Genomic DNA, 22,365 nt, shown 5'->3' with positions numbered 1-22,365 from the left:
TACTTGGGATATCCCACTGACACCTCAAACGTAACATGTCAAAAACAGAACTCCTTATCTTGCCCTCCCCGACTATCACTGCAGACAGCATCACTGTCCTCATTCTCACACGTCTGTAACCTTGGCATTATCCTTGACTCGTCTTTCAACCCCTACATTCAGTTTCACCAAGTCCTATCAGCTCTACTTTCACAACATTTCTAGAATCCACCCTTTCCTCTCCATCCAAACGGCTTCCACGTTGACCCAAGCACTTATGCTATCCTGCCTTGACTACTGCACCAACTTCCTCGCTGACCTCCCGGCCTCCTGTCAATCAATTGTATTTGAGTGCTTAGTGTGTGCAAAGCACTTTACTAAGTGTTTGGGAGAGCACAATACAGACTTGGTAGACATGTTCCCTGCCCACAACAAGCTTACGGTCTAGAGGGGGAGCTAGACAGTGTAAATTAATGACAAGTATGTACATAAGTTCTGTGAAACCTAGTGCAAGGGCGACACAGAAGGGAGTGCAAAAAGAATAGATGAGGTCTTAGGCAGGGAAGGCCTCTTGGAGGGGATGTGCTTTTAATAAAGGTTTTGAAGGTGGGGAAAGTGATCCTTTGTTGGATTTGAAGAGGGAGAGAGTTTTAGGCCAGAGGCAGGAAGCGAGCGAAGGGTTAGCAACAAGATCGAGGTACAGTGTGTAGGTTGGCATTAGAGCAACGTGTGTGGGCTGGACTGTAGTAGGAAATAAGGAAGGTAAGGTATGAGGGGGCAAGGCAATTGAGTGTTTTAAGCCAATGGTAAGGCATTTCTCTTTGACATGGAGGTGGGTGGGCAACCATTGGAGGTTCTTGAGGAGTGGGGAGACATGGACTGAATGTTTTTTACAGAAGGATGAAGTTTGGATTGAAGTGGGGAGTTATAGGAGGCAGGAAGGTCAGCAAGGAGGCTGATGCAATCCCCACTCCAATCTCTACTTCACTTTGCTGTCTGGAATATTTTTCTGAAAAACCATTCAGTCCACATCTCATTCTTCAAAAACCTCCAATGGCTGCCTCTCCACCTCTGCATACTCCTCACCAGTTTTAAGACAATCAGCTCTCCCTCTGATCTTTACCTGATTTCCAACTACCACCCAGCCCACGCACTTCCATTTAACACCAACCTACTCTCTGTTCCTCAATCCCCTCTAACTCCCTTGCCTAAGCCCTTCCTTGGACCTGGAAGTCCCTCCCTCTTCATATCTGACAGACCACCACTCTTCCCCTCTTCAAAACCTTCCTTTCAAAAATAAATAAGAAGCCACATGTCCAAGGGGCCTTTGCCTATTCACCCTCCCAGCTGCATCACCTATGCCCTTGACTGTGAACTCCTTAAGCACTTTTGATACTCACTCCAGCCCCACAGTGCTTATATCCACATTCTTACTACTACTTTCCCTATCTGTAATTAATGTCTATCTCCCCTTTTAGACCATAAGTTCATTTTGGGGCAGGCCTCATGTCTACCGACTCTACAGTACTTTCTCCAGGCATTTAGTGTTTGGGTGACTGTGTGCAGAGCACAGTACTAAGGTTTGATCCATTTTGCCCTTTACGTTACCACCAGGGTGGTGGAAAGAAGAGAAAGGGGACAAGGAACTCAGTGGACTGTTGAGATTCACCGTACATGCATTAATGCCTCACCCTCGTGTAGTGGATACAGCACAGGCATAGGAGTCAGAAGATCATGGGTTCTAATCCTGGCTCCACCACTTGCCTACTGTGGGACCTTGGGCAAGTCACTTAAGTTCTCTATGCCTCAGTTACCTCATCTGTAAAAAATTGGGATTAAAAGTGTGAGCCCAATGTGGGACAGAGACTATGTCCAGCCTGATTAACGTGTATCTACCCCAGTGCTTAGCATATAGTAAACACTTACATACCATAATTATTATTACTTTAATTCTAGTGTATTCTCCCAAATGCCTAACAGTGCTTTTGCCCCAGAGTTCACTATATTCACAATTGCTTGTATAGCATTGAGGACTTGAGGGGAGTGGCTGAAGTCACATGCCATGGCTTGGGGTCTGTACTGTACTCATTTTCCCTAAAGCATCCCCATCAATTTTCTTAAGATGTCCATGGGATTTGCCTTAACCCCATTTTACTGCTTAAGTCACTGAAGCACAGGAGTCACAACAGGCCTATTCCCAGGGATCAAAGGTGGAACTAGAACCCAGCTGCTCTTGCTGTCTGTGACTCCTACCCTTAAGCTACATGGGCTGCTGCCTCCCTTTCTGCTGAAGGGAAAAGAGAAAAGTCAGGGGACCGGTTTAGACTTTTTTTTGGTGGGTTTTTGTTTTTTTTGGAGGTAGGGAACAGAAACAAGTGAGAACAGCACAACTGTCACATCCCGAGCTTTTGACTCTGGTGGCAGGGGGCAGGAAACTGGATGACAAGTGAGAAGCTATGGACAACTCTGTCATCCTTAACCCCCCCTCCACCCCCATTCCCAGAGCGGTAGGACCAACCACACATGATACAGATGCACAGGCTGCTTTCTTTTCTAGATGCTTTTATTGGGCACAGGTTCGCCTCTACTTAGCACCAAAGAGGGTGGGTACCCTCAACTCCAAGGTCAGCGAAGGATTATGGTTGGAGGGGGAGAAAAAAAAAAAAAAAAAGAGGGGAATAGGAGTCTGGCCCTGCACATTCACATTACTCCAGAGGTTCCTTCAGTAGTGAGTGGCCAGCCTTGGCTGGTGCAAGTTTAGGGGAGTGGCTAGTTGTTCTTTGAGAAGTATTCCTTGCTGTCCTTCACATTGGGCTTGATGGTGTCACTTCCAGGCTTCCAGCCTGCTGGGCACACTGCAGGGCAGGGGGAGCAAAATCAAAAGGGCATTAGGGGTGTTGAGATACTTTCTGCTCTCCCTTTCTTAGATGGTAAGCCCCACGTGGGACAGACCATCTCAGAACAGATTATCTAGCCCAGGGCTCAGCACCTAATTATATTAAGTGCTTACTAATCAATGTCATAATGACCAGCCTCACTTCTTTACTCAAACCCTGTTCCCTTCCTCTCCTGCAAGTAGTAATCTCAGCTGTAGAACAAGGGTCAGACCCAGGGGCCTGGCTCCTGGCAGGAGTTGCCACCTGGGGCCCTGAGGAGCCTGGGGCTGGGAGGGAGGAGAGATGGGACCGGCTTACCCTCATCATGTTTGTCTGTATACTGGAAAGCTTGCACAAGTCTCAGGATTTCCTCCACTGAACGCCCAACAGGCAGGTCGTTGATCGTGATCTGCCGCACGATGCCCTTGGTGTCAATGATGAACAGGCCCCTGGAGTGGGGGAGATGCGAGATGAATGTGTTTCTAAGTCCTGCGCCCTCCAATACACACACTTGGAAGAACCCTGCTCGTGGGGGTGTAAATGTAGGATCTTCTGGCCTTAGGAGTCTCTCACCTAATCACCTACATGGAAGAGGTGTCAAATTTGGGAAGGGAAACAAACTCAGCCAACACTGAAGTCACTGGCAAAAAGGCCAAACCTACTTCAAGGGAGAGGAAGGTCACACTCAACCCTGCTCAGACTCTCAGGGTCAGCAAGTTCCCTCCCCATCTATCCCCAGGGGAAGCAGGGCCCTAAGGCTAGGGATTACCACGGCCAGAGGTTGAGGGCCCCTACTTAAAGGCCCAGACTGCTCATAAACCCATGCCCCCATGGTACCTGTAGGCGATGCCTTCATCTTCCTTCAGCACCCCATAGTCAGTGGCAATGCTGTGGGTCAGGTCAGCCAGCAAAGGAATGTTCATGGTGCCTAGGCCCCCTGTGTTTCGTGGGGTGTTGATCCTTGAGAGAGGAGGGAGAGAGTCAGGATCCTGGGGAATAAGGCCTGTAATTGCTACCATAGCCAGAGAGAGTGGTGTGACTCAAATCTGGGGGGGGGGGGGGGGGGGCAGGGAGAAATGGAGCCAGACAATATTATCTGCTCCCAAAACTTATGGTGGTAACAAATATCTGCATATTTGGATTGTTTCATATCTTTGCTTGCTCATCTATTAGAGTCTATCCTACCTCCCTCAAGCTGCAGGTTCCTTGCAGACAAGAACCAGGTCTTGTTCTTTAGTGTCTTTAGACTTGTGAGCCCCATGTGGGGCAGGGGCTGTATCCAATCTGATTATCCAGGATCTACCCCAGCACTTATTACACTGTTTAGCCCATAGTAAGCACTTTGTCAGTACAGTTCTCTTACTTTAACATTAATGTTCAAACAATGTGGATATTGGCACCTCTACTAGAAGGGGGCCAGCTCCCAAAACGGAGATCAGAGCATCTTCTTCCCCCAGCAGGAAGCAAGGGCAGGACCAGTTGCACATTATTCAGGCAGAACTTGGGCCCTACCCCCCAGCATATGGGTCTGTGAGGTGATAAGGCAAGTAGAGGAGGAGAGATAAATGCACAGCCTCCTTGGCACACCACACCCTCAATGGGAAGGGGGTGGGGGAGGGGAGGAAGAGGGGGAAGACGCACCAGGCCAAATGAGTGAATTGGGAGTCGACAGAGACACCAAGCACCTCACAGTTGAGCTGACGGAAGGCACTAGCATTCTCGCTGAAGGCAATGATCTCAGTAGGGCAGACGAAAGTGAAGTCCAATGGGTAAAAGAACAGGACCACGTACTTCCCTAGGAACGACAGAAAGGGAGAATAGGGTTAGGAGGAAGTGGTGCCCCTGGCCACTGACACATCAGCCCCCTCTCTGACCCCACAATGTCTGGAACTGAGGATAGAACCTCCTTTCTCCCCTGGACCTCTAGACTGTAAGCTCACTGTGGGCTGTTGTACTCTCCCAAGCGCTTAGTATAGTGCTTTGCACACAATAAACACAATTGATTGGCAGTGTCAAGACTAGGAAAGCATTGTGCTACTTGCTTCTGCTCCCCAGGTGCTGTCAATGAAGCCTCCCAAGAGCTAGCTCTTTGCTTCCCCCCAACTCTAAGATCCAGATGCAGGGGAGGGGAGGGAAGTGGTGTCAATGAACTGTGCCCTGCTACCCCATCCACCCACCACCTTCCATTGTCAAGTCTAGATGCCAGGCCTGCTGTTAACCCCATTCACGCCTTGTCTCCAAATGGCTCACCTTTGTAGTCCGACAGCTTGACCTCTTTGAAGAGTCCATCCACCACAGCTGTTGCATGAAAGTCAGGGGCTGGCTTGCCAATGTGAGCGTTCCCAGAGGCCATTTCTGAAAGCAGGGAGTGTCCCCCACTTCTCGGTTAACTGTGTCCTCCCAGCCACAGCCCCCATGCATGGGGTGGGGTGGCGGGGGGGGGGAGGGTTGTCTCCCAAACCAGGCCAACACCTGGCAGCCAGGCCAAGAGGGGTCAGCGATGGCAGCAATTCCAGCCAGCCACTGGGCGGCACAAAGAAGCAGGTCATGTTGCCTGCCCATCGCCTCTCTCAAATGCCACAGTTCAGGCGAGATTGCCTGCTTTGACGGCATACGCCAGCTGCCCACACAGTGCCCGATTGGGGGCACGGGGCCCATAGGGCACAGAGGACATCGGATCTTGGCCAGGCCTCTGCCCCTCCAGTTTGGGGGGGATGGGCTTTGACCCTTTCACCTCCCCCACATTCCTCGGCCTGCTCAATCGGGGCAGATCGAAGACCGGGTCGGCGGTGGGGCACCTCAGAGAGATCTCTCAGGGTCCCCACCCCCAGTCACTTCAACGCCCCTAGGGAACTGGAGTGACGGGTTTGAGATACGAATCAGGACTCCGTAGGAGACAGAAGAGAGACGCATCCCCCCCGCCTCTCTCTAGGCCTCAGTTTCCCTCCCTAAAGTACCGGATCGCTTCAAGGACTATGCGGGAGGAAACAAAAGAGCTTCGAGCTGAGAGGAGCCCGGGCCCGCCTCCCGCCCATGGGGCTGCGCCCCTCCCCTTCTCTCTCCCTCCCTCCGCACCGGGAACAAAGACGGAGTGGGTGGTGGGAGGAAGGAGAGTCGGGCGGGGAGTTTGGGCCTAATTTCGGTGATTCCGCAGCTCCAGGCGTCCCCCCGTGCAGCGGTGCCGATGTCACTACTGGCGGGAGCCGGGCACGGAAACCCAAAATAGCTCGAACTCCCCTGCTTCCTCGAGTAGAGCTGACCAGGGCCGGGCTGTACCTGCGAAAAGTGCTGGATTCCTCGCTTAGTAGGGACACGTCCCAAAACAAACCAACGTCGCCAACGACCAAACAAACGGCGCATTGAGTGGTGGCGCCGACTGCTTTTATATCCGTCCTCGGCCTGAACCATTGAACGTTGAGTGGGGGGAGAGGGAGAGTGCACGGAGAAAAGGGGTCCTGCACCCGGGAAGCCCCGCGAAGCGGGGAGGAAAAAGGAGGACAGAAGCAGGATAGGGGGCTACGTGATCAGGGGGGAGTCGGGAGGAGGGAAAGAGGGACTGAAATGGAATTGCCTCCCCTGAGTTGCCCCCCAGGACTCCCGGGTTGGTACAGTCCCCTCCATGTTCTTCCCTCCCCTCTCCCGAAGCCGCAACCCGCGGCTCGGGTACCCAAGGGTGGGGTTTTTGTCATTTGAAGGCTGCGAGATCAGAGACCTGGGGAGCGGGTGCGGTTGGAGGACCGCAAGTCTAGGGCGATGGCCGCGCTGGTGGGACAGTTGCTGATACTGTTCTTGCTGCCCCCAGCCTGCCTACCTCAGGATTATCATTATTACGGGGACCATAGCCCCAGGGGTTATCCCTGGGGGAGGGAGCCAGGTAAGAGGTCCCGTTGTCCCCGAATTTCCCCAGCTCTTTCCCCAAGAATCTTCCAACCAGCTGTTGCTCTAAAATAGGCAGAATCCCAAGTCATTGGGAAACTTCCCCCACTGGCCCCTTCCTGCCACTCGGTGGGAAATTTAGGTGGGGAGAAGCCTGGGAGGGCTTCTCCAGGGGTTACCCTTCCTCTCCTTTTCCTCCCATGATGAATGGGTTCTGCAACTCTCCCTCCGGGTTCCTCCCCGCAGAGGCTAAGGACGTGATGTTCGGCCCCTGGGGGCTCTGGGGGTGCTTTTGTGCCCTGGGCCAACAGCAGCGGAGCAGGAAGATGGTAGAGACCGGCATGGGCCCTGTGTTCCTAGACAAGGACACCTTCCTTCAGCACCTGCCCTGTACCCACACTGACTGCCCGCACTGCTCCCGACGTCATTGTGGCCGGAGGGCTTGAGCCCAGCTGGAGAAACTTGCACGGCTGAGATCCGAAGAGGGAAGGACAATTAAACAACTGGTTCCCCTGGGGACCATTCCGGAAAGGGATTATTAGTATCCATTTGTTATTATTTTCTACACGTCATTCTTAATCATTGTAACAACTATTCATTTTATTCTCGTGTGAACTGGTTAAGTGTTCCTGCCATCTACCCCCGTAGGCCCATCAACTTTAGTTCTACCCCTGTAGGCCCATCGAGTTTAACTTCTTGAGTAAGCGCCCACTCACCACTGGCAGAATGAATCTGGGAAGGGAAAGGCACATTCAGGTGGGCCTGAGGTCTTGCACTACCACAGGTTTTTTTTGTTTGTTTTTTTAAATGGTATTTGTTAAGTGCTTACTATATGTCAGTTTCCCTCCCAAGGTCGCACCTGGAGAGTTCCCAGGATTCTACCACGGACTACATGGAAAAATACGAAAAGCACTTTCCTATTTTTACCAAGGAAACTCTATGGACCCACTACCAGAACGATTGCAGATGGAGGTGGGGCGTTCTGAGAGAGATGTGTCCATGGCGTCGCTATGGGTCGGAGAGGACTTGACAGCATAAGACGAGACATGTGTCAGGCACTCCTGGGGCAGATACAAAGTAATCAGGTTGGACATAGTCCATATCCTTCATAGGGCTCACAGTCTTAATCCCCATTTTACAGATGAGGTAACTGAGGCAGAGAAGTTAAGTGACTCATCCAAGGTCATACTGTAGGCATGTGGCAGAGCCAAGATTACAACCCAGGTCCTTCTGACTCCCAAGCCCGAGCTCTATCAACTAGGCCATGCTACTTCTCCAAATTGAATAAATGATTACGGTATTTGTTAAATGCTTACTATGTTCCAAGCACTCTTCTAAGTGCTGAGGTAGATGCAAGGTAATCAGGTTGGACATAGTCTCTGTCCCAGCTGTGGCTCACAGTCTTAATCCCCATTTTACAGATGAGGTAACTGAGGCACAGTGTGGTTAAGTGATTTACCCAAGGTCACACAGCAAAGTGATAGCAGCAGGATTAGAACCCACATCCTCTGACTTCCAAGCCCATGCTCTTGCCACTTGGCCATGCTGCTTCTGAAACACTCTGGGTTTTTGAAGTCTTAGTATCTCTGGGGGCTGGGCCAGAGTGTAGGGTAAGGGTGAGGGCAGACTAGAAAGTGGGTTAGAGTGGATGGGACCCAAGGATTTTCCTCTTTAAGGTTGCCCTGGACAAGTATCAGTGGCTCAGTTTCCCCCTTTCTCACATCCCTTTGCTTGCAAAAACAGGTGTCAACTCCTGGACCCCCAAACTTCCCCGGTGCCCTGGAAAGTAATAATAATAATAATAATAATATCTGTGGTATTTGTTAAGTGCTTACTATGTGCCAAGCACTGTTCTAAGAGCTGGAGTAGAGACAAGGTAGTCGGGTCAGGCACAGCCCCTATCCCACATGGGCTCACAATCTTAATCCTCATTTTACAGATGAGGTAACTGAGGCCCAGAGAAGTGAAGTGCCCACGCAGCTGACATGTGGCGGAGGCCGCATTGGAACCCATGCCCTGTGACTCCCTTTCCACTAGGCCAGGTAGGAAGGCCCCGGAGGGTAACAGGCAGCACGTTAATCCGGCCAGAGCGACAACACCGGGGGCCCGAAACGGATACTACAGCTGGGAATCTGTTTCGCACGGATCCTTTGAAAAGAACTACATTTCCCAGCAGGCCGTGCGAGCGGGCGACCGGCTCGGGATTGGCTAAGCAGGATGAAGCATCGAGGCCAGTGTGCGCGCTAAGGAAACGCGTAACTGCAGCGCAACGGGCGCGGTGGAATTTCGGTTTCGGTGTCGATCTTGACCCTCTCCGGGAGTGTACCCAGTACAGGGCGGCTGGACCATGGACCTCGGGGATTTCCAGCGGGACAACACGGGCAGCCGCCGTTTGAGCTCGCCCATCCCGGAGCTCTGCCGGACCGAGGAGTGCTGCCTGGGCATCGATGAGGCCGGCCGGGGGCCCGTGCTGGGTGAGGGGAGAATGTGGCCCATGGGTGGAGCGTGTTGGTGGGGGGGATGCATGTCGCCGGGGAAGGGATAGCTCGGAGTGGGAGAGAAGAAGAGGAAGAGAGGAAGGAGGGGGCGTGGCGAGTAAGTCTGGAAATCCGACTCGGCTTCTCTCCTCTCCCCAGGCCCTATGGTGTATGGCATCTGCTTCTGCCCCCTGTCCCGTCAGGGGGATCTCACGGCACTGAAGGTAGCAGGTGAGTCGAACCTTTGGCCAGAATCCCTCCCTAAACTCCCGCAATGACTCCAGCCACGGGATCCTCGTACCGTACCTCGTTCTCGCCTGTCCCGCCAACGACCCCCGGCCCACGTCATCCCCCGGGCCTGGAATGCCCTCCCTCTGCCCACCCGCCAAGCTAGCTCTCTTCCTCCCTTCAAGGCCCTACTGAGAGCTCACCTCCTCCAGGAGGCCTTCCCAGACTGAGCCCCTTCCTTCCTCTTCCCCTCGTCCCCCTCTCCATCCCCTCGTCTTACCTCCTTCCCTTCCCCACAGCACCTGTATATATGTATGTACATATATATTACTCTATTTATTTTACTTGTACATATCTATTCTATTTTATTTTGTTAGTATGTTTGGTTTTGTTCTCTGTCTCCCCCGTTTAGACTGTGAGCCCTCTGTTGGGTAGGGACTGTCTCTGTATGTTGCCAACTTGTACTTCCCAAGCGCGTAGTACAGTGCTCTGCACACAGTAAGCACTCAATAAATACGATTGATGATGATGATGATGATGATCCTGGGAGTCAAAAGGTCACGAGTTCTAATCCCTGGCCCACCACTTGTCTACCGGGTGACCTTGGGCAAATCACTTAACTTCTGTGCTCCTCAGTTCCCTCATTTGTAAAATGGGGATCAAAACTGTGAGCTCCCCATGGGACAGGGACTGTGTCCAATCTGATTTGCTTGTATCCATCCCAGTGCTTAGTACAGTGCCTGGCACATAGTAAGCGCTTAACATATACCATTCTTATTAGTAGTAGTAGTGCTGTGGTTTTATATAGCGCTTTTATTCCCAAAGGACTCTCACTGTGTATCTCATTTTTGGTCTTACGATATCCCCGGGAGGTAGGAAAAGGTAAATATTGGAAAAACCCACCCTGGGATGGGGAGCTCACAAGTTTTTGGAGAGCGGAGAGCCCCTAGCATGGGGTGATGGGTGTTCCTGGGCTCCCCGTCCCCTCCTCCATCCGACAGACTCGAAAACCCTGACGGAATCAGAGCGTGAGCGGCTCTTTGGGAAGCTGGATGCAGCCCGAGAGTTTGTCGGCTGGGCCCTGGAAGTGCTATCCCCCAATCTCATCTCCACCAGCATGCAGCGACGGTAAGTGGGGGCAGAAGGGTCTTTCCTGGAGATGCCTCTCTCAAGCCAAACTGGCCTGAGGTGTGGAGGTCAAACTTCCCCGTGAAGACCTGCTTCCAAGAGGAAGTTAACTGGACCATCTCCTCTATTCTAGGGCCAAGTATAACCTGAATGCCCTATCCCATGACACTGCCATGGCACTGGTTCAGCATGCCCTGGACATGGGGGTGCGAGTCACCCAGGTGAGCCTCGGGGGAAGGGAGAATCCCACACATTAGCATCTTCTTCCTTTCCCATTCCCAGCTCCCTGCTCATCCCAATACCCAGCCGGGGTTGAGGTGACACCCTGGGTTGGTTGAGATCTCAGGGCAAGGTCTGCCTTACAGGTGTTTGTGGACACAGTGGGCCCAGCTGAGAAGTACCAAGAGAAGCTGAAGCAGCGATTTCCAGAGCTGGAAGTGACTGTGAAACCCAAAGCTGATGCCCTCTTCCCTGTGGTCAGCGCCGCCAGTATCTGTGCAAAGGTCAGACCTGATTGAAACTGAGCCCTTGATGGTGGGTGGTGGTGGTTGGGTGGGGGAGTGAAGGGGAAGGAGAGGGAGAAAGAGCATTTAGGATCCCACAAGTGCCCACTAGACCCTGCCCAGGCTAGTAATGCCCAACCTAACCATAGTGCCCTGCCTCAGTCCCTGCTCATGCTTGGCTTGGCCTGAGCTGAATCCTAGACTCCAGTCTCTGCATTAAGGCTGGGTGTAAACTGGCCCAGAAATGTACATATCTGTAGTGTATTAATATCTGTCTCCCCCTCTAGACTGTAAGCTCATTGTGGGCAGGGAATATCTGTTTATTGTTATGTTGTACTCTCCCAAGCACTTGGTACAGTGCTTTGCACATAGTAAGGACTCAGTAAATATGATTGACTGACTTATAGGGTGCTACTGCACATGGGTAGCTATGCCTACAGGTCACTGGAAGTTGAATCTCAGCAGCCCAGCGAACAATGGGGTATGTCCGAAAAACACCGCAAATGTGCAGCTGCCTCTTGGGTGTGAGGCCTGGATCACATCCAGTCTTAGAGAGCTCTAGCTGGCACACTGCATATCCTGGTACCTGAAAGTATCAGCGTGGCTCAGTGGAAAAGAGCCTGGGCTTTGGAGTCAGAGGTCATGGGTTCAAATGTGCCAGTTGTCAGCTGTGTGACTTTGGGCAAGTCGCTTAGCTTCTCTGTGCCTGTTACCTCATCTGGAAAATGGGGATTAAGACTGTGAGCCTCCCGTGGGACAACCTGATCACCTTGTATCCCCCCAGCACTTAGAAAAGTGCTTTGCACATAGTAAGCGCTTAACAAATACCATCATTATTATTATTATCAGCAGTGGAGAAGGGGGGGGGGGGCGGTGCCTGAGGGGTTGAGTGGATCAGATCCTGACCTGAATGAGTTTGGCTTTGTGTTTGCTTGACTTGGCCTGGATGGGGCTCTAATAGCCGCCGCATACCCCTTTGACTGTGAACCTCATGTGAGACGGGGATTGTGTCCGACCTGATGATCTCGTGGCCACCCCAGCACTTAGAACAGTGCTTAGTTAACAGTAAGCACTTATCAAGTACCATAAGCATCAATTATCCAACTCCAGCCTGGGTGAGGGCCCTACAGCAGCGTGGCTCAGTGGAAAGAGCCCGGGCTTTGGAGTCAGAGGTCATGGGTTCAAATCCCAGCTCCGCCACTTGTCAGCTGTGTGACCTTGGGCAAGTCACTTAACTTCTCTGGGCCTCAGTTCCCTCATCTGCAAAATGGGGATTAAGACTGTGAGCCCCACGTGGGACAACCTGATCACCTTGTATCCCCCCAGCGCTTAGAACAGTGCTTTGCACATAGTAAGTGCTTAACAAAAACCATCATCATTATTATTATTATTACTTTTAGGCCTAAGCAGGAGTTGCCTGGGAGTGTCATGTCAATTTGCCTTCTCCCCACTGTTCTGCAGGTGGCCCGTGACCTGGTGGTGAAGAACTGGCGGTTCCTGGAGGATTTAGGGGATGGAAACATGGACTATGGCTCTGGCTACCCCAATGGTATTAGCTCGCCCTAATCCCCCTGTCTTAAGGACACCCAACACCCAACCCTTGTTGCCTAAATCGGGGCTAATTGTTGGAAGAGGTGGAGAGGGTGCTGTACTGCGGTGTGGCCACGAGAGGGCTCCAGGGGCTGAGCTGCAGAGTGAGGGCTTAGCCGGAGCGGGTCAGCGAGCCAGAGACCGGTATCACCTAAGCGTGACAACTTTTCATTTTGAGCATAAGGCTGAATTTAGAGGAAGAGGAAAACTGAGAGGGCAGCAACTCATACTCATTCCACAAACATGGACAGTAGTTGGGGCCTGGACTGTGGCGGGAGCCTCATCACGGCTCCGGCTTCTGGCCAGGCCCTCTTTTTTAGTTAGAATTGGAACAGGTGAAGTCGTTAGCTCTTCATTGCGCCTCCTGTGGCTTTTCTTCCACCCCCACGCAGATCCCAAGACCAAGGAGTGGCTGTCCCGGAACCTGGACCCCGTCTTTGGCTTCCCACAGTTTGTGCGATTCAGCTGGAGCACGGCCCAAACCATCCTAGACCGCGAGGCAGTGCCTGTGCGCTGGTGTGTGCATATGGGTGTGGGGGGAGGGGCAGGAGAGGAAAGAGAAGTAGAGGGGAACTAGAGGCCCCTACAAGGTGGCATGTCAGGAAACTGAGGGGGTGGGGGCCATCAGGGGCAGAGGGAGCCTCCCAGCAGGGACAGGCCTGCATTGGCCATAAGGAGGAAGGGAGTAAGTGCTGTTGGGGAAAGATTTGGGGTGGCCCAAGGCACAGGCGGGGGGCGGGAGGGATGGACCTGGGAGGGGATCTCTGTAAAGTGGGTGGTAGGACGAGGGCTACCAGGGCCCTTACTGCAATTCAGTCCATTTGTTTCAAGGGGTAAATGGGTGGCGGGAGGTGGGCAAATTCCTCACCTCAGTTCCTATTCTTCCATCTCCCCCCCACAATATAGGGAGGATGCAGAGGAGGAGGAGGGGGCTTCGTCAAGAAAGGGCACCCACTCCCTGCTCGCCTTCTTTGCTCGCAGAGATGGTCCTGCCCAGCGCCAGCCTCACCGTTTCTTCCATGAACGTAGACTGGAGATCATCACTAACCTATAGGGGCTGAGTTTCTCCCCTCTGGAAGTGGGAGAGAGAGGAGCCCTTTCCCAACCTTCCAATCTCGTGGGTTCATTGTGTAACAAAGTGGGGAGAAGAAATACAAAAATAATCCAGCTGGCCCCTGCATATGTGAGTGCAGAGGGTGTGGATTTCCACTGTCCTGCTGGGCAGCTGGCTTTGAGGGGGAAGTGGAGGGAAGCTGGGGGGGGGGGGGGGGGGGGGGGGGGTGTTGGGGGATAACCACAGCCCCACCAAGCAAATTTCTGAAAACTGTTGGCTCAGAAAGAACACATCCTGCTTTGCATATTGTTTGCATAGAATTGGACAGCATTTACTGCATCTTTCCTTCAACAGTTGGAGCTTGAGGCTTTTAGGCTTTGGATGTGGGAGTTGAAAAGCAGAAGCAGCCAGCTGCTGTTTCTGCTGGGTGGAGTGGGGGAGGCAAGCAGGCAGGCCCAAGGCATAACAATCTCCTCTCCTGGACTCTCCAAGTTAAACCCCTCGTCGTGCGCTTAGTGGAGTCCAGTGTCTGTTGGGATTGAGCTAGGGTGACCTCTCTTTCCCCTCTTCTCTCTGCTCAGAGGCCCTGGGGGAGAGGGGGATGAAAGTTGGGCCTTAGGTTTGTGGGCCAACTAGCTACTAACCCTGCTCTGTGTCCTCAGAGCAGACTCCCACTGACTTAACTGGGTGGGGCTAAAACCTCAGAGGAGGGGCTCTTCTCTCAAGGCGCTGGGGTTGGTGGGAAACTGGAAGCGAGTGGGCATTTTACGGAGCGGGGCTGAGGTAAGAGAGTATCGTTCTGACCTCAGACGGCTCCCGGGTGAGGGGGAATATAGAAGCCGCTCCCGCTATCGCTCCCGCTCCCACTGCCACTCCCCTCCCCTAGGATGAAGCGTCGCGGCCGGCGGCCTGGAGGCTCCCTGGGTGGGGAAGGGTGGCCCCAGGCTGGGCAGGGCGCTCCTGGTCCTGCTGCGGTGGGCCCGGCCTCGGGGAATGGCTGTAGATCGGCGACGGTGAGGTTGAGGCAGGGACAAGGAGCCGGAGCCGCCGTCAAAGAGTCTCCCCAGATGCTGTCGCATAGGTCCCGCCCGTCCCGGTACAGCTGGAGGCAGAGGAGGCGGGCTTAGGTGGGGAGGAGCCGGGGGGAGAGACGGACCTGGGGGGCGAGGGACGGGAGCTAACCTGGGTGTAGCTACGGCAGCCCCCTTCACAGCTCTTCGGGCTCCTTTCTGGAGGCGAAACCCAATTGCGAACGCAGGCTAGATCAGTCTTGCAGGCGGCGTACCTGAGAACGGGGGCGAGCAGGTGAGGCCAAGGAGAAGAGGGATTTCGCGTCTCGCCCGGCCCCGCCTTGATCCTCTCCCAGGACCCCCGTTCCTACCAGTCCTGGCAGAAGGCCTCGCAGAGAGGCACCGCACGGACCCCTCCCCGGCGCTGAGGGTGGGCCCAGCCACCGGCCAGGGGCGAACAGCGGAGGAAGCACTCGATCCGTTGCAGGAAGGATGCGCACCTGCGAGGGAGGGAAGGAAGGAGGGAGGCAGTGGGCAAAGCAATCACTAGCTTGTATTGAGTACTTGCTGTCGGCAGAGCATTCGGGACAATATGATAGAATACGGAGACATGATTCCCACTCTCGGGGACGCTAATTGGGGGTGGGGAGAAGGGAAGCACTAAAATAACAGACTTTCAAGCTATGTCCATAGGTGGTGTAGGGGTTCATTCATTCAGTCGTATTTATTGAGCGATTACTGTGTACAGAGCACTGTACGAAGCGCTTGGGAAAGTACAATGCAGCAATACAGAGAGACAGTCCCTTGCCCACAACGAGCTCATAGTCTAGAGGGGGACAGAGGGAGACAGACATCATTCTAAAGAAATAAAATTGCAGATTATATGCATAAGTATTGCGGGGCGGGGAGAGGGATGATGATGATGATGATGCCATTTGTTAAGCGCTTACTATGTGCAAAGCACTGTTCTAAGCGCTGGCACTGGAAGAGCAAGGGGAGCAAGTTATGGCTGGGTTGGGATGGGGTGAGCAGGTGAGGTTTCAAGTGCATGGGAGATGCGGAAGGGTGGGAAAATAGCTTGAGATGAGAGCCTAGTCAAGGAGGGCTTCCTGGAGGAGTTATGCTTTAGGTAGGGCTTTGAAAATGAGGGGTCGGGTGGTTTGTCGGGTAACTCCCCGAGGGCAGCGATCGTGTCTACCTAATCTATTGTACTACTGTAGTCTCCCAAGTGCTACGCATAGAGTAACCGCTCAATAAATGCCAAAGATTGATTGGTAGGAAGGAGGAGTTCCAGGCAGAAGGGAGGGCGCGAACGGGGCGTCTACCGCAAGAGAAGTGAAAGGAGAGCGAGGCATCGTGAATAGGTCGGTGGTGGAGGAGCAATGTGAGAGCTGAGTTGTAGTGGGATAGAGGGAGTGGGGGAGAGAGAGCTGATTGAGTGTCTTAGGGTCACCGGCTGACGTGATCCCTCTCGCTTCAAACTCTTCCCCTCCATCTTTTCTGTTCTCCCCGCTATCTCCTACTGTACCCCTCGACTGCAGACCTCTTGGCCTGCCCTGGTGTTGGGGGTGGGGGGGACGGGGAAGGGAGAAAGCCGACGGCACCTAGGCCTGGGGCACAGCCCCAGCTCGTTTCGTTATGGGCAGGGATTGTCTCTATTGCCGTATTGTACTTTCCCAAGCGCTTCGTACAGTGCTCTGCACACAGTAAGTGCTCAATAATTACGATTGAATGAATGAATGAAATACGATGGCATGCATGCATGCATGAATGAATGAACGGCTGAAGGCGCCAAGGTGAAACCCAATCTACAATTTTTCCAGGCTAGGCCAGCTCAGTGTGACCCGACGGGGGCTAGAGAAGGGGCTATTTCCGAGCGTGTGGACTGGAAAAGAAAGGCACGCAAATGAAATGCAAAAGAATATGCAAATTCGCATCTGTTCCGTTGGAATCATCGGCTCGGGGCCTGTTCGTAAAAAACTGGCAGCGCAGGCAGGGGTGGAGGGAAAGCGGGTGTGGGAGGGGGAGGAGAGAAGGGGGCTGGCGGTGGGGTCGGGGTGAGAGCTCGCTCACTCAGGACTCGGAGGCCCGCAGAGGTCCCGGGGCAGGGCGCCGGTCGGAGCCGTGATCGTGGCAGTCCCACTCTCGGCGGCTCCGGAGGAGCAGCAGGCATCTGGGTTGGGGGATGAAGGGGTTACGGGGGGCGGAGGGTTTTGATTCCCTTCCCCCGTTCTCCGCGGCTTCCAGGAAGCAGGGGTGGGGCCGAGGGCGGAAAGATTTCCGCTCCAGCCTGGCCGGGCTGAAGGTGGAGGCTGGGCGGGCGGGAGCGGGGTACGGGGCCACGGGACGTCACTTACTGCTGGAATAGAGCCGGCAGGCCCCGAGTTGAGCTTCGGGCCCCGGCATCAGCTTGTCCTGCCCGCCGCTTAGACAGCTCCCGCCGCTGTCCTGCCCTCGGGTCATGCCCCAAAGCAAGGCCAATGTCCAGGCGATGGCCGGCCACCGGGCTCCGCCGCGGTCCATGGCCACCTGCGAGGCAGAGAGCGCCCTGAGTGGAGGTCCGAGCCCGACCGCGCCTCTCCGGGCGACGGAGCTGGGCACCAGGGCTTCCTCTCCCTGCCCCGGCGATCACGGCCAGGGTCTTTGCTCTCGGGTCCCCGTCCCTCCCTAACCGCTCTCCGGCGGGGTCCAACAGGCCCGGCCACAGACCCTGGCCCGGCTCTGGGCAGGCGGAAGAAGGGTCGCGATCCTCTAGCCGCCGCCCGGACGGGGAAGCCTGAGCGGTACCCCAACTCCGGCCTCCCCCTCTGTTCAAGGATCCTTTCCTTGCCCTTCCCTCAGCGGAACGGCTGTCCAGTCTCAACTCCGCTCCCGGGAGCCCGGCCTTTCTCCCACTTGAGGCGAGGCGGGAAGGAAGCGGGCGCCCGTCTAACTAAGCCCGGGTCACCTTGGGCGGGATGGTTACCGAGTCCCTGCCCCTCCTCCCTCCCCCCAAGCCTGAGAGCTGAGCCGCAATCCGCTTAGGACCCCAGTCCCTCGCACCCTCCCGGCCACGTGCGGCCTCGTCCCGGCCGCCTGGAGGGGGGCGAGGCGAATAAGGGGCTGAGGATCCGAACTTCGGTCCGTTCCTCTCCTCGGATCCTCTCGCCGGGTCGATGACTCCGTTGCCGTCTCTGCTCTCGCCCTCGAAGAGAGGTCGGGAGGAGATCCGGACGGCTACAGACCCGGCTCCTCCCCCGTTCCTCCACCCTCCACCCCTCAGCCCCGGGCTCTCCATGCCTGACACTCTGCGTCTCCCTGACATGCAGCCGCCAACCCGAACCACCTGAGCGACGCCCAAGTGACCGCTTCTGGGGTTCCCAAAAGCCAGCGGGCCGAGGCGAACTCCTAACCTAAGAAGCTGCCCAAGAGACTCGGGCGGAGGGGGAGTTTGGGGGATCTCCAGCTACCTGTACCCGCCGAGCTGGCGGGGTCGAAGAGGCGCCGGTAAGAGATGCTCTCCTGGCCCGGACTCTGGTTCCCAACTTGGACTCAGTCTTGGTCTCCCAGCTTCTACCCACCTACCTTCTAGCGAGGCTGAGACTTGTCTCAGCCGTCTCCGTTCCTCAGGCTGCGAGTGAGAACTATGGGGAGTGGACGGAGAGGAAGAGGCGTGGCTAAAGGGGGGCACCATCACCTCCCACAACTGTGTGTGATTTCTATTTTTCTATGTCTTTGTGTGCTTCTCTCTCTCTCTCTAGATAGATAGGTATATATCTACATATATGTGTGTGTGTCTGCGTCTAGTGTGTCTTGTGTCTCTGAGTATGTGTGCGTGATTTCTACTTTTCTAAGTCTTTGTGTGCTTCTCTCTCTCTCTCTCTCTCTCTATGTGTATGGGGGTCTGCGTCTGATGTGTCTTGTGTCTCTGAGTATGTGTGTGGGGGGTGGTGTTTAGATGTCTCTGTGAATGTACGTGGGTTTCTCCGCGTGAGTCTGTCTGCGGGGTGTGTGTGTGTGCGTGCGTGCGTGTATGGTTGGTTGTCTGCGAATATATGTGTGTGTTGTTGGCAACAACAAGCACCCAGCTTGCAAAGAGGCTGAACCTAGGAGAGCACGCTTTCCTAGATCAGAAGGCGGAGGGCGGGGCAGATGCCGGGAGAGCGACTCCCCTGATGGGACGGGGCAGGGGAGAGGATCCGAGGGTGGCAGAGGGAGATACAAAAGAGTGGCGGGGGGGCAGGCCTGGGGAAAGTGGATGGAAGAGGAGAGTGAAGCCATCCACAGGGAGCCCTAGATATGTCTCCCAGGGAGATGACTCCCAGTGAGTTAGAGGCGAATTGAGTATCCGGTGGGCTGACTCTGGACGCCCCTAACTTTTGCAGTGTCCGCCCGCCTCTCTACCCCGCCCTTGGCGGAGGGGTGGACGAGTTCAGCGCCGCGAAAAAGAGCGGCCTGAAGAGGGCATGATCAGGACCGCGGAGAGCTCCATACAAGCCAGAAGACTGGCGGAGTGTGAGCTCCTGAACGTGTGTGGATGGGGACGAATTCGTGTTCCAGCCCGCGTGTGTTTACGTGCCCATGGATCTCCTTGTGGCTGTTCCATCTGATCTGTGCAGGCATCCTCTCCAGCCTCTATGTATCCATAAATGTCTATCGATCCATATGTGTGTTTCGATGTGTATCTACTTCGGTGACGGCCCGTGTGGGTAGGTTTTGCTGAGGGCCATTGGGTCTGCGCGTCTTGCCCGCAGGCTCTGCCCCCTCGATGCCCTTTTCCAGCTCGGAGGGAGCAGGGTGAAGTCGGATTCCTTCCCGCCATCGGTACCTAGTTGACCCCTCTCTTGCCTGCACCTTTCCCGATAGGCAGGGAGGTGGCGCTGTCTCTCAAGGTGAACCAGACACTCAGGGGTCGGGGTCGGGGGGCGGGGGGGGCAAGCCTGTCTATTAACCCCTTCCCTCCCTTGTTCCCAAGACAACCAGAGGTTGGAATCTGGACTCCCTAGTCCTGGCGTCATACGCCGGGGAGTTCATCTCAACTGAAAGTTCAAGACACTTCTCCCAGGAGTGCGGGATGTGTGGGGGGGAGGGAGGGAGTTAGCGGAGTGGTGCCAGGTGACCCCGGAGTGGAGGAGAGCGTGTTCCCGAGGCAGGAGGATTAGAGAGGGGAGACCAGGAAGGAGGATCCCTGGGGCTTTCCAACCCTAATCGGGGCCCTTTCCTCTCTCTGGCGTGACTCCAACTGGAGAATTCTCCCTTTCCCCTCCAGTATTATGGACATCGATTCCCCCTCCTCAGAGCCCCCTCCTGTCATCGACCGTTAGCTAAATGCCCGCCCGGCTCGATTCCCATTAGCCTCCGTCTTCCTTCACTCTCGGGGCTGTTTCCGGGGAAGTGGCTTCTCAGCCGCCCTGACTCCAGCACCCACCACCCGTCCAGCTTCCCAGAGGTTGTCCCACATGGGGCTCACAGTCTTCACCCCCCTTTTACAGATGAGGTAACAGGCACAGAGAAGTGAAGTGACCTGCCCGAAGTCACACAGCTAAGTGGCGGAGTCGGGATTAGAACCCATGACCTCTGACTCCCAAGCCCGGGCTCTTTCCACTGAGCCACGCTGCTTCTCAAGGAGGGCGTCCCGAGACCTCTGCACCCTCAACAGTAGGAGTCGGGGAGGGGAGAAAGGAAAGGGGGCAGCTTGTTCTGGAGATGAGGTGGGGTGACCCTCAAGCAGTGTGGGACTGTCTATCTCCTTTTGTCTCTGGGTTTTGGTCTTGGGCTTCTCAAGACACCTTTCTCTCTCCTTCCCGCAGGGCCGTCTCTCTTCATCTCACAACCCGACTCACTTGTGAATATTTCATGGGACCTGATTCTCGGGTTGGGCCACACAGTCTCCATTAGCAGGGGAGGTTGTGTTTCTCTGTGTGTGTGTGTGTGTGTGTGTGTGTGTGTGTGTGTGTGTGTGTGTGTGTTGGGTGTTGTGGCTCCGACAACCCGAGCTGAGAGTCGGGACTCCCGAGTTCTAACCCGGCTTTTCCCAGATTCGCTCGGCGATGTGGGAGCAAAGCTCTAACACTCGCCATGCCTCAGTTTCCCCTATGTCTTCTCCGTCCCCTCTTCGACTTCACAACTCAGAACTGGCCACGATTGGATCGAAGGCCCTTGACCAGAATCTTAGAGTGTAGGCCGTGGAGAGAGGAAAGAGGGGAGAAGGCGGGAACAAGGGGAAAAGAAAAAAAACCCAAAAGGCTGGAGGAATGGGGAAAGTAGTTTGGAGACGAGAAAAGACACCGTTTCGCTATTCCCTGTCTCTGCCGAGGGCAGAATACGATTCTCGCGGGGTGGGTGAGGCCGGGAGACTGAGAAGAGGGCTGTTAGATTCCCCAGACAGTCATGTCGGAGAAAATGGAGCAGCGAGGTTATCGATAAAGAGTCTGTTAATGATCATCTTCATTTAGGTGGAATGTGTGTGCTGGGGGGAACTATTGGAGAAACACCCTTCTCCGCACCCTCCGGGGCCCCCTCCCTCCCTCAGTTAATCCGCCCTATAAATACCGGCCCGAGGCTGGCTCGTCTTAATCCCGGAGCTGGTCCCCTCCGGCGTGGTGGTGAAGGGCGGGGAAGGGGGGAGGGGGCGGAACCTAAAGGATGGTCCCCTTTTAGACTGTGAGCCCACTGTTGGGTAGGGACTGTCTCTATATGTTGCCAATCTGTACTTCCCAAGCGCTTAGTACAGTGCTCTGCACATAGTAAGCGCTCAATAAATACGATTGATGATGATGATGACCAAACCCAGGACCTTGGGCTCCCCGCCTGGCGGTAGGCGAAGTGATGGAGTTTAGAGCTCCAGTGCCCGGTTCAGAGGGCACCCGGGGGAGGGGCTCCGGTCTGCGGGGCGGGAGGCTCGAGGTGACGGTGGGGAGGGGTCTGCCCGGAGGTCCGACCCGCGGGGGCGGGGTGTCGTTCATCAGTGCCGGAGGCGAGGGAGCTGTCTGGTGAGGGGGAGGTCTGGCCTGGGAGGGCATATGTCTGGTGGTGGGGGAGATCGCTCAACCAGTGGCGGTGGCAGGTTCGGCGCGGCCGACGCATGACGGCGCCGGGACCGCCCCGCCTCGCTCCGCCTCCCGCTCCCTCTCCCCCGATTCCCCCCCCGCCCGCCGCCGCCGCCGCCGCCGCCGCCGCCGTCTCCGCCGCCGCCGTCTCCGCGGCTCCTCACTCCCTCCCTCACCGGGGGCCGGAGAGCAGTCGCTCCCGCCGCCACCGCCGCCGCCTCTCCCGCCGCCGTCTCCGCCATGGACGACTCGGGCATCATCCGGCGCCGGAGGCTGCAGGTACCGGCTACCGCGAGGCGAGATCCCGGATCTCCCTCCCGCCCCCCGCCCCGGACACCCCCCTCCCCATCCCCGCTCAGGCTACTTCCCCGGGCGACCCCTTCCCCACCCCGCGCCCCCCGGGCCCGGTAGGGCTACAGTCGGGGACTACAGTTGGGTTCATCTCCCGGACTCCGGTTCCACATCTTAGTGCTGGCCAGGGTCCCCGGGGAGGCAGGGAAGGTAGGGGCGCTGGCTGGGGCCCCGGGCGCTCTGTACGGACGGGAAGGGGCGCGAAGGGAGCCGAGGGCAGGTGCGGGGTTCCGACTGGGAAAACTTGAGTGTTCCGGGCCTGGAG

At 55.4% G+C, this 22,365-nt stretch overlaps 4 protein-coding genes across 4 annotated transcripts; 2 read left to right on the top strand and 2 right to left on the bottom strand.

Annotated features, from left to right (window-relative positions):
- Positions 1 to 2,521: 2,521 nt before the first annotated feature.
- PRDX2 (peroxiredoxin 2) lies at positions 2,522 to 6,216 on the bottom strand. The gene is made up of 6 exons (XM_038771005.1): positions 6,132 to 6,216; positions 5,106 to 5,210; positions 4,497 to 4,650; positions 3,693 to 3,815; positions 3,174 to 3,304; positions 2,522 to 2,834 (listed from the first exon to the last, which is right to left on the bottom strand). The coding sequence occupies exons 2-6, from the start codon at positions 5,206 to 5,208 to the stop codon at positions 2,749 to 2,751; spliced, it is 597 nt and encodes a 198-aa protein (XP_038626933.1). The 5' UTR covers positions 5,209 to 5,210; positions 6,132 to 6,216; the 3' UTR covers positions 2,522 to 2,748.
- Positions 6,217 to 6,533: 317 nt separating this feature from the next.
- On the top strand, positions 6,534 to 7,229 carry THSD8 (thrombospondin type 1 domain containing 8). Its single transcript, XM_038770550.1, has 2 exons — positions 6,534 to 6,729; positions 6,978 to 7,229. The coding sequence occupies exons 1-2, from the start codon at positions 6,609 to 6,611 to the stop codon at positions 7,175 to 7,177; spliced, it is 321 nt and encodes a 106-aa protein (XP_038626478.1). The 5' UTR covers positions 6,534 to 6,608; the 3' UTR covers positions 7,178 to 7,229.
- A 1,753-nt stretch (positions 7,230 to 8,982) lies between these two features.
- On the top strand, positions 8,983 to 13,892 carry RNASEH2A (ribonuclease H2 subunit A). The gene is made up of 8 exons (XM_038771257.1): positions 8,983 to 9,205; positions 9,368 to 9,439; positions 10,438 to 10,564; positions 10,698 to 10,785; positions 10,930 to 11,067; positions 12,529 to 12,616; positions 13,050 to 13,173; positions 13,564 to 13,892. Exons 1-8 carry the CDS (start codon positions 9,079 to 9,081, stop codon positions 13,709 to 13,711), a joined length of 912 nt encoding a protein of 303 aa, XP_038627185.1. The 5' UTR covers positions 8,983 to 9,078; the 3' UTR covers positions 13,712 to 13,892.
- A 126-nt stretch (positions 13,893 to 14,018) lies between these two features.
- RTBDN (retbindin) lies at positions 14,019 to 18,373 on the bottom strand. The gene is made up of 6 exons (XM_038771204.1): positions 18,171 to 18,373; positions 17,079 to 17,250; positions 16,795 to 16,894; positions 15,093 to 15,221; positions 14,894 to 14,996; positions 14,019 to 14,813 (listed from the first exon to the last, which is right to left on the bottom strand). The coding sequence occupies exons 2-6, from the start codon at positions 17,242 to 17,244 to the stop codon at positions 14,517 to 14,519; spliced, it is 795 nt and encodes a 264-aa protein (XP_038627132.1). The 5' UTR covers positions 17,245 to 17,250; positions 18,171 to 18,373; the 3' UTR covers positions 14,019 to 14,516.
- Positions 18,374 to 22,365: the final 3,992 nt, after the last annotated feature.

The sequence above is a fragment of the Tachyglossus aculeatus genome, chromosome X2 (assembly GCF_015852505.1).
Source record: "Tachyglossus aculeatus isolate mTacAcu1 chromosome X2, mTacAcu1.pri, whole genome shotgun sequence".
Lineage (NCBI taxonomy): Eukaryota > Metazoa > Chordata > Mammalia > Monotremata > Tachyglossidae > Tachyglossus > Tachyglossus aculeatus.
This window is presented reverse-complemented; position numbering and strand designations above follow the sequence as displayed.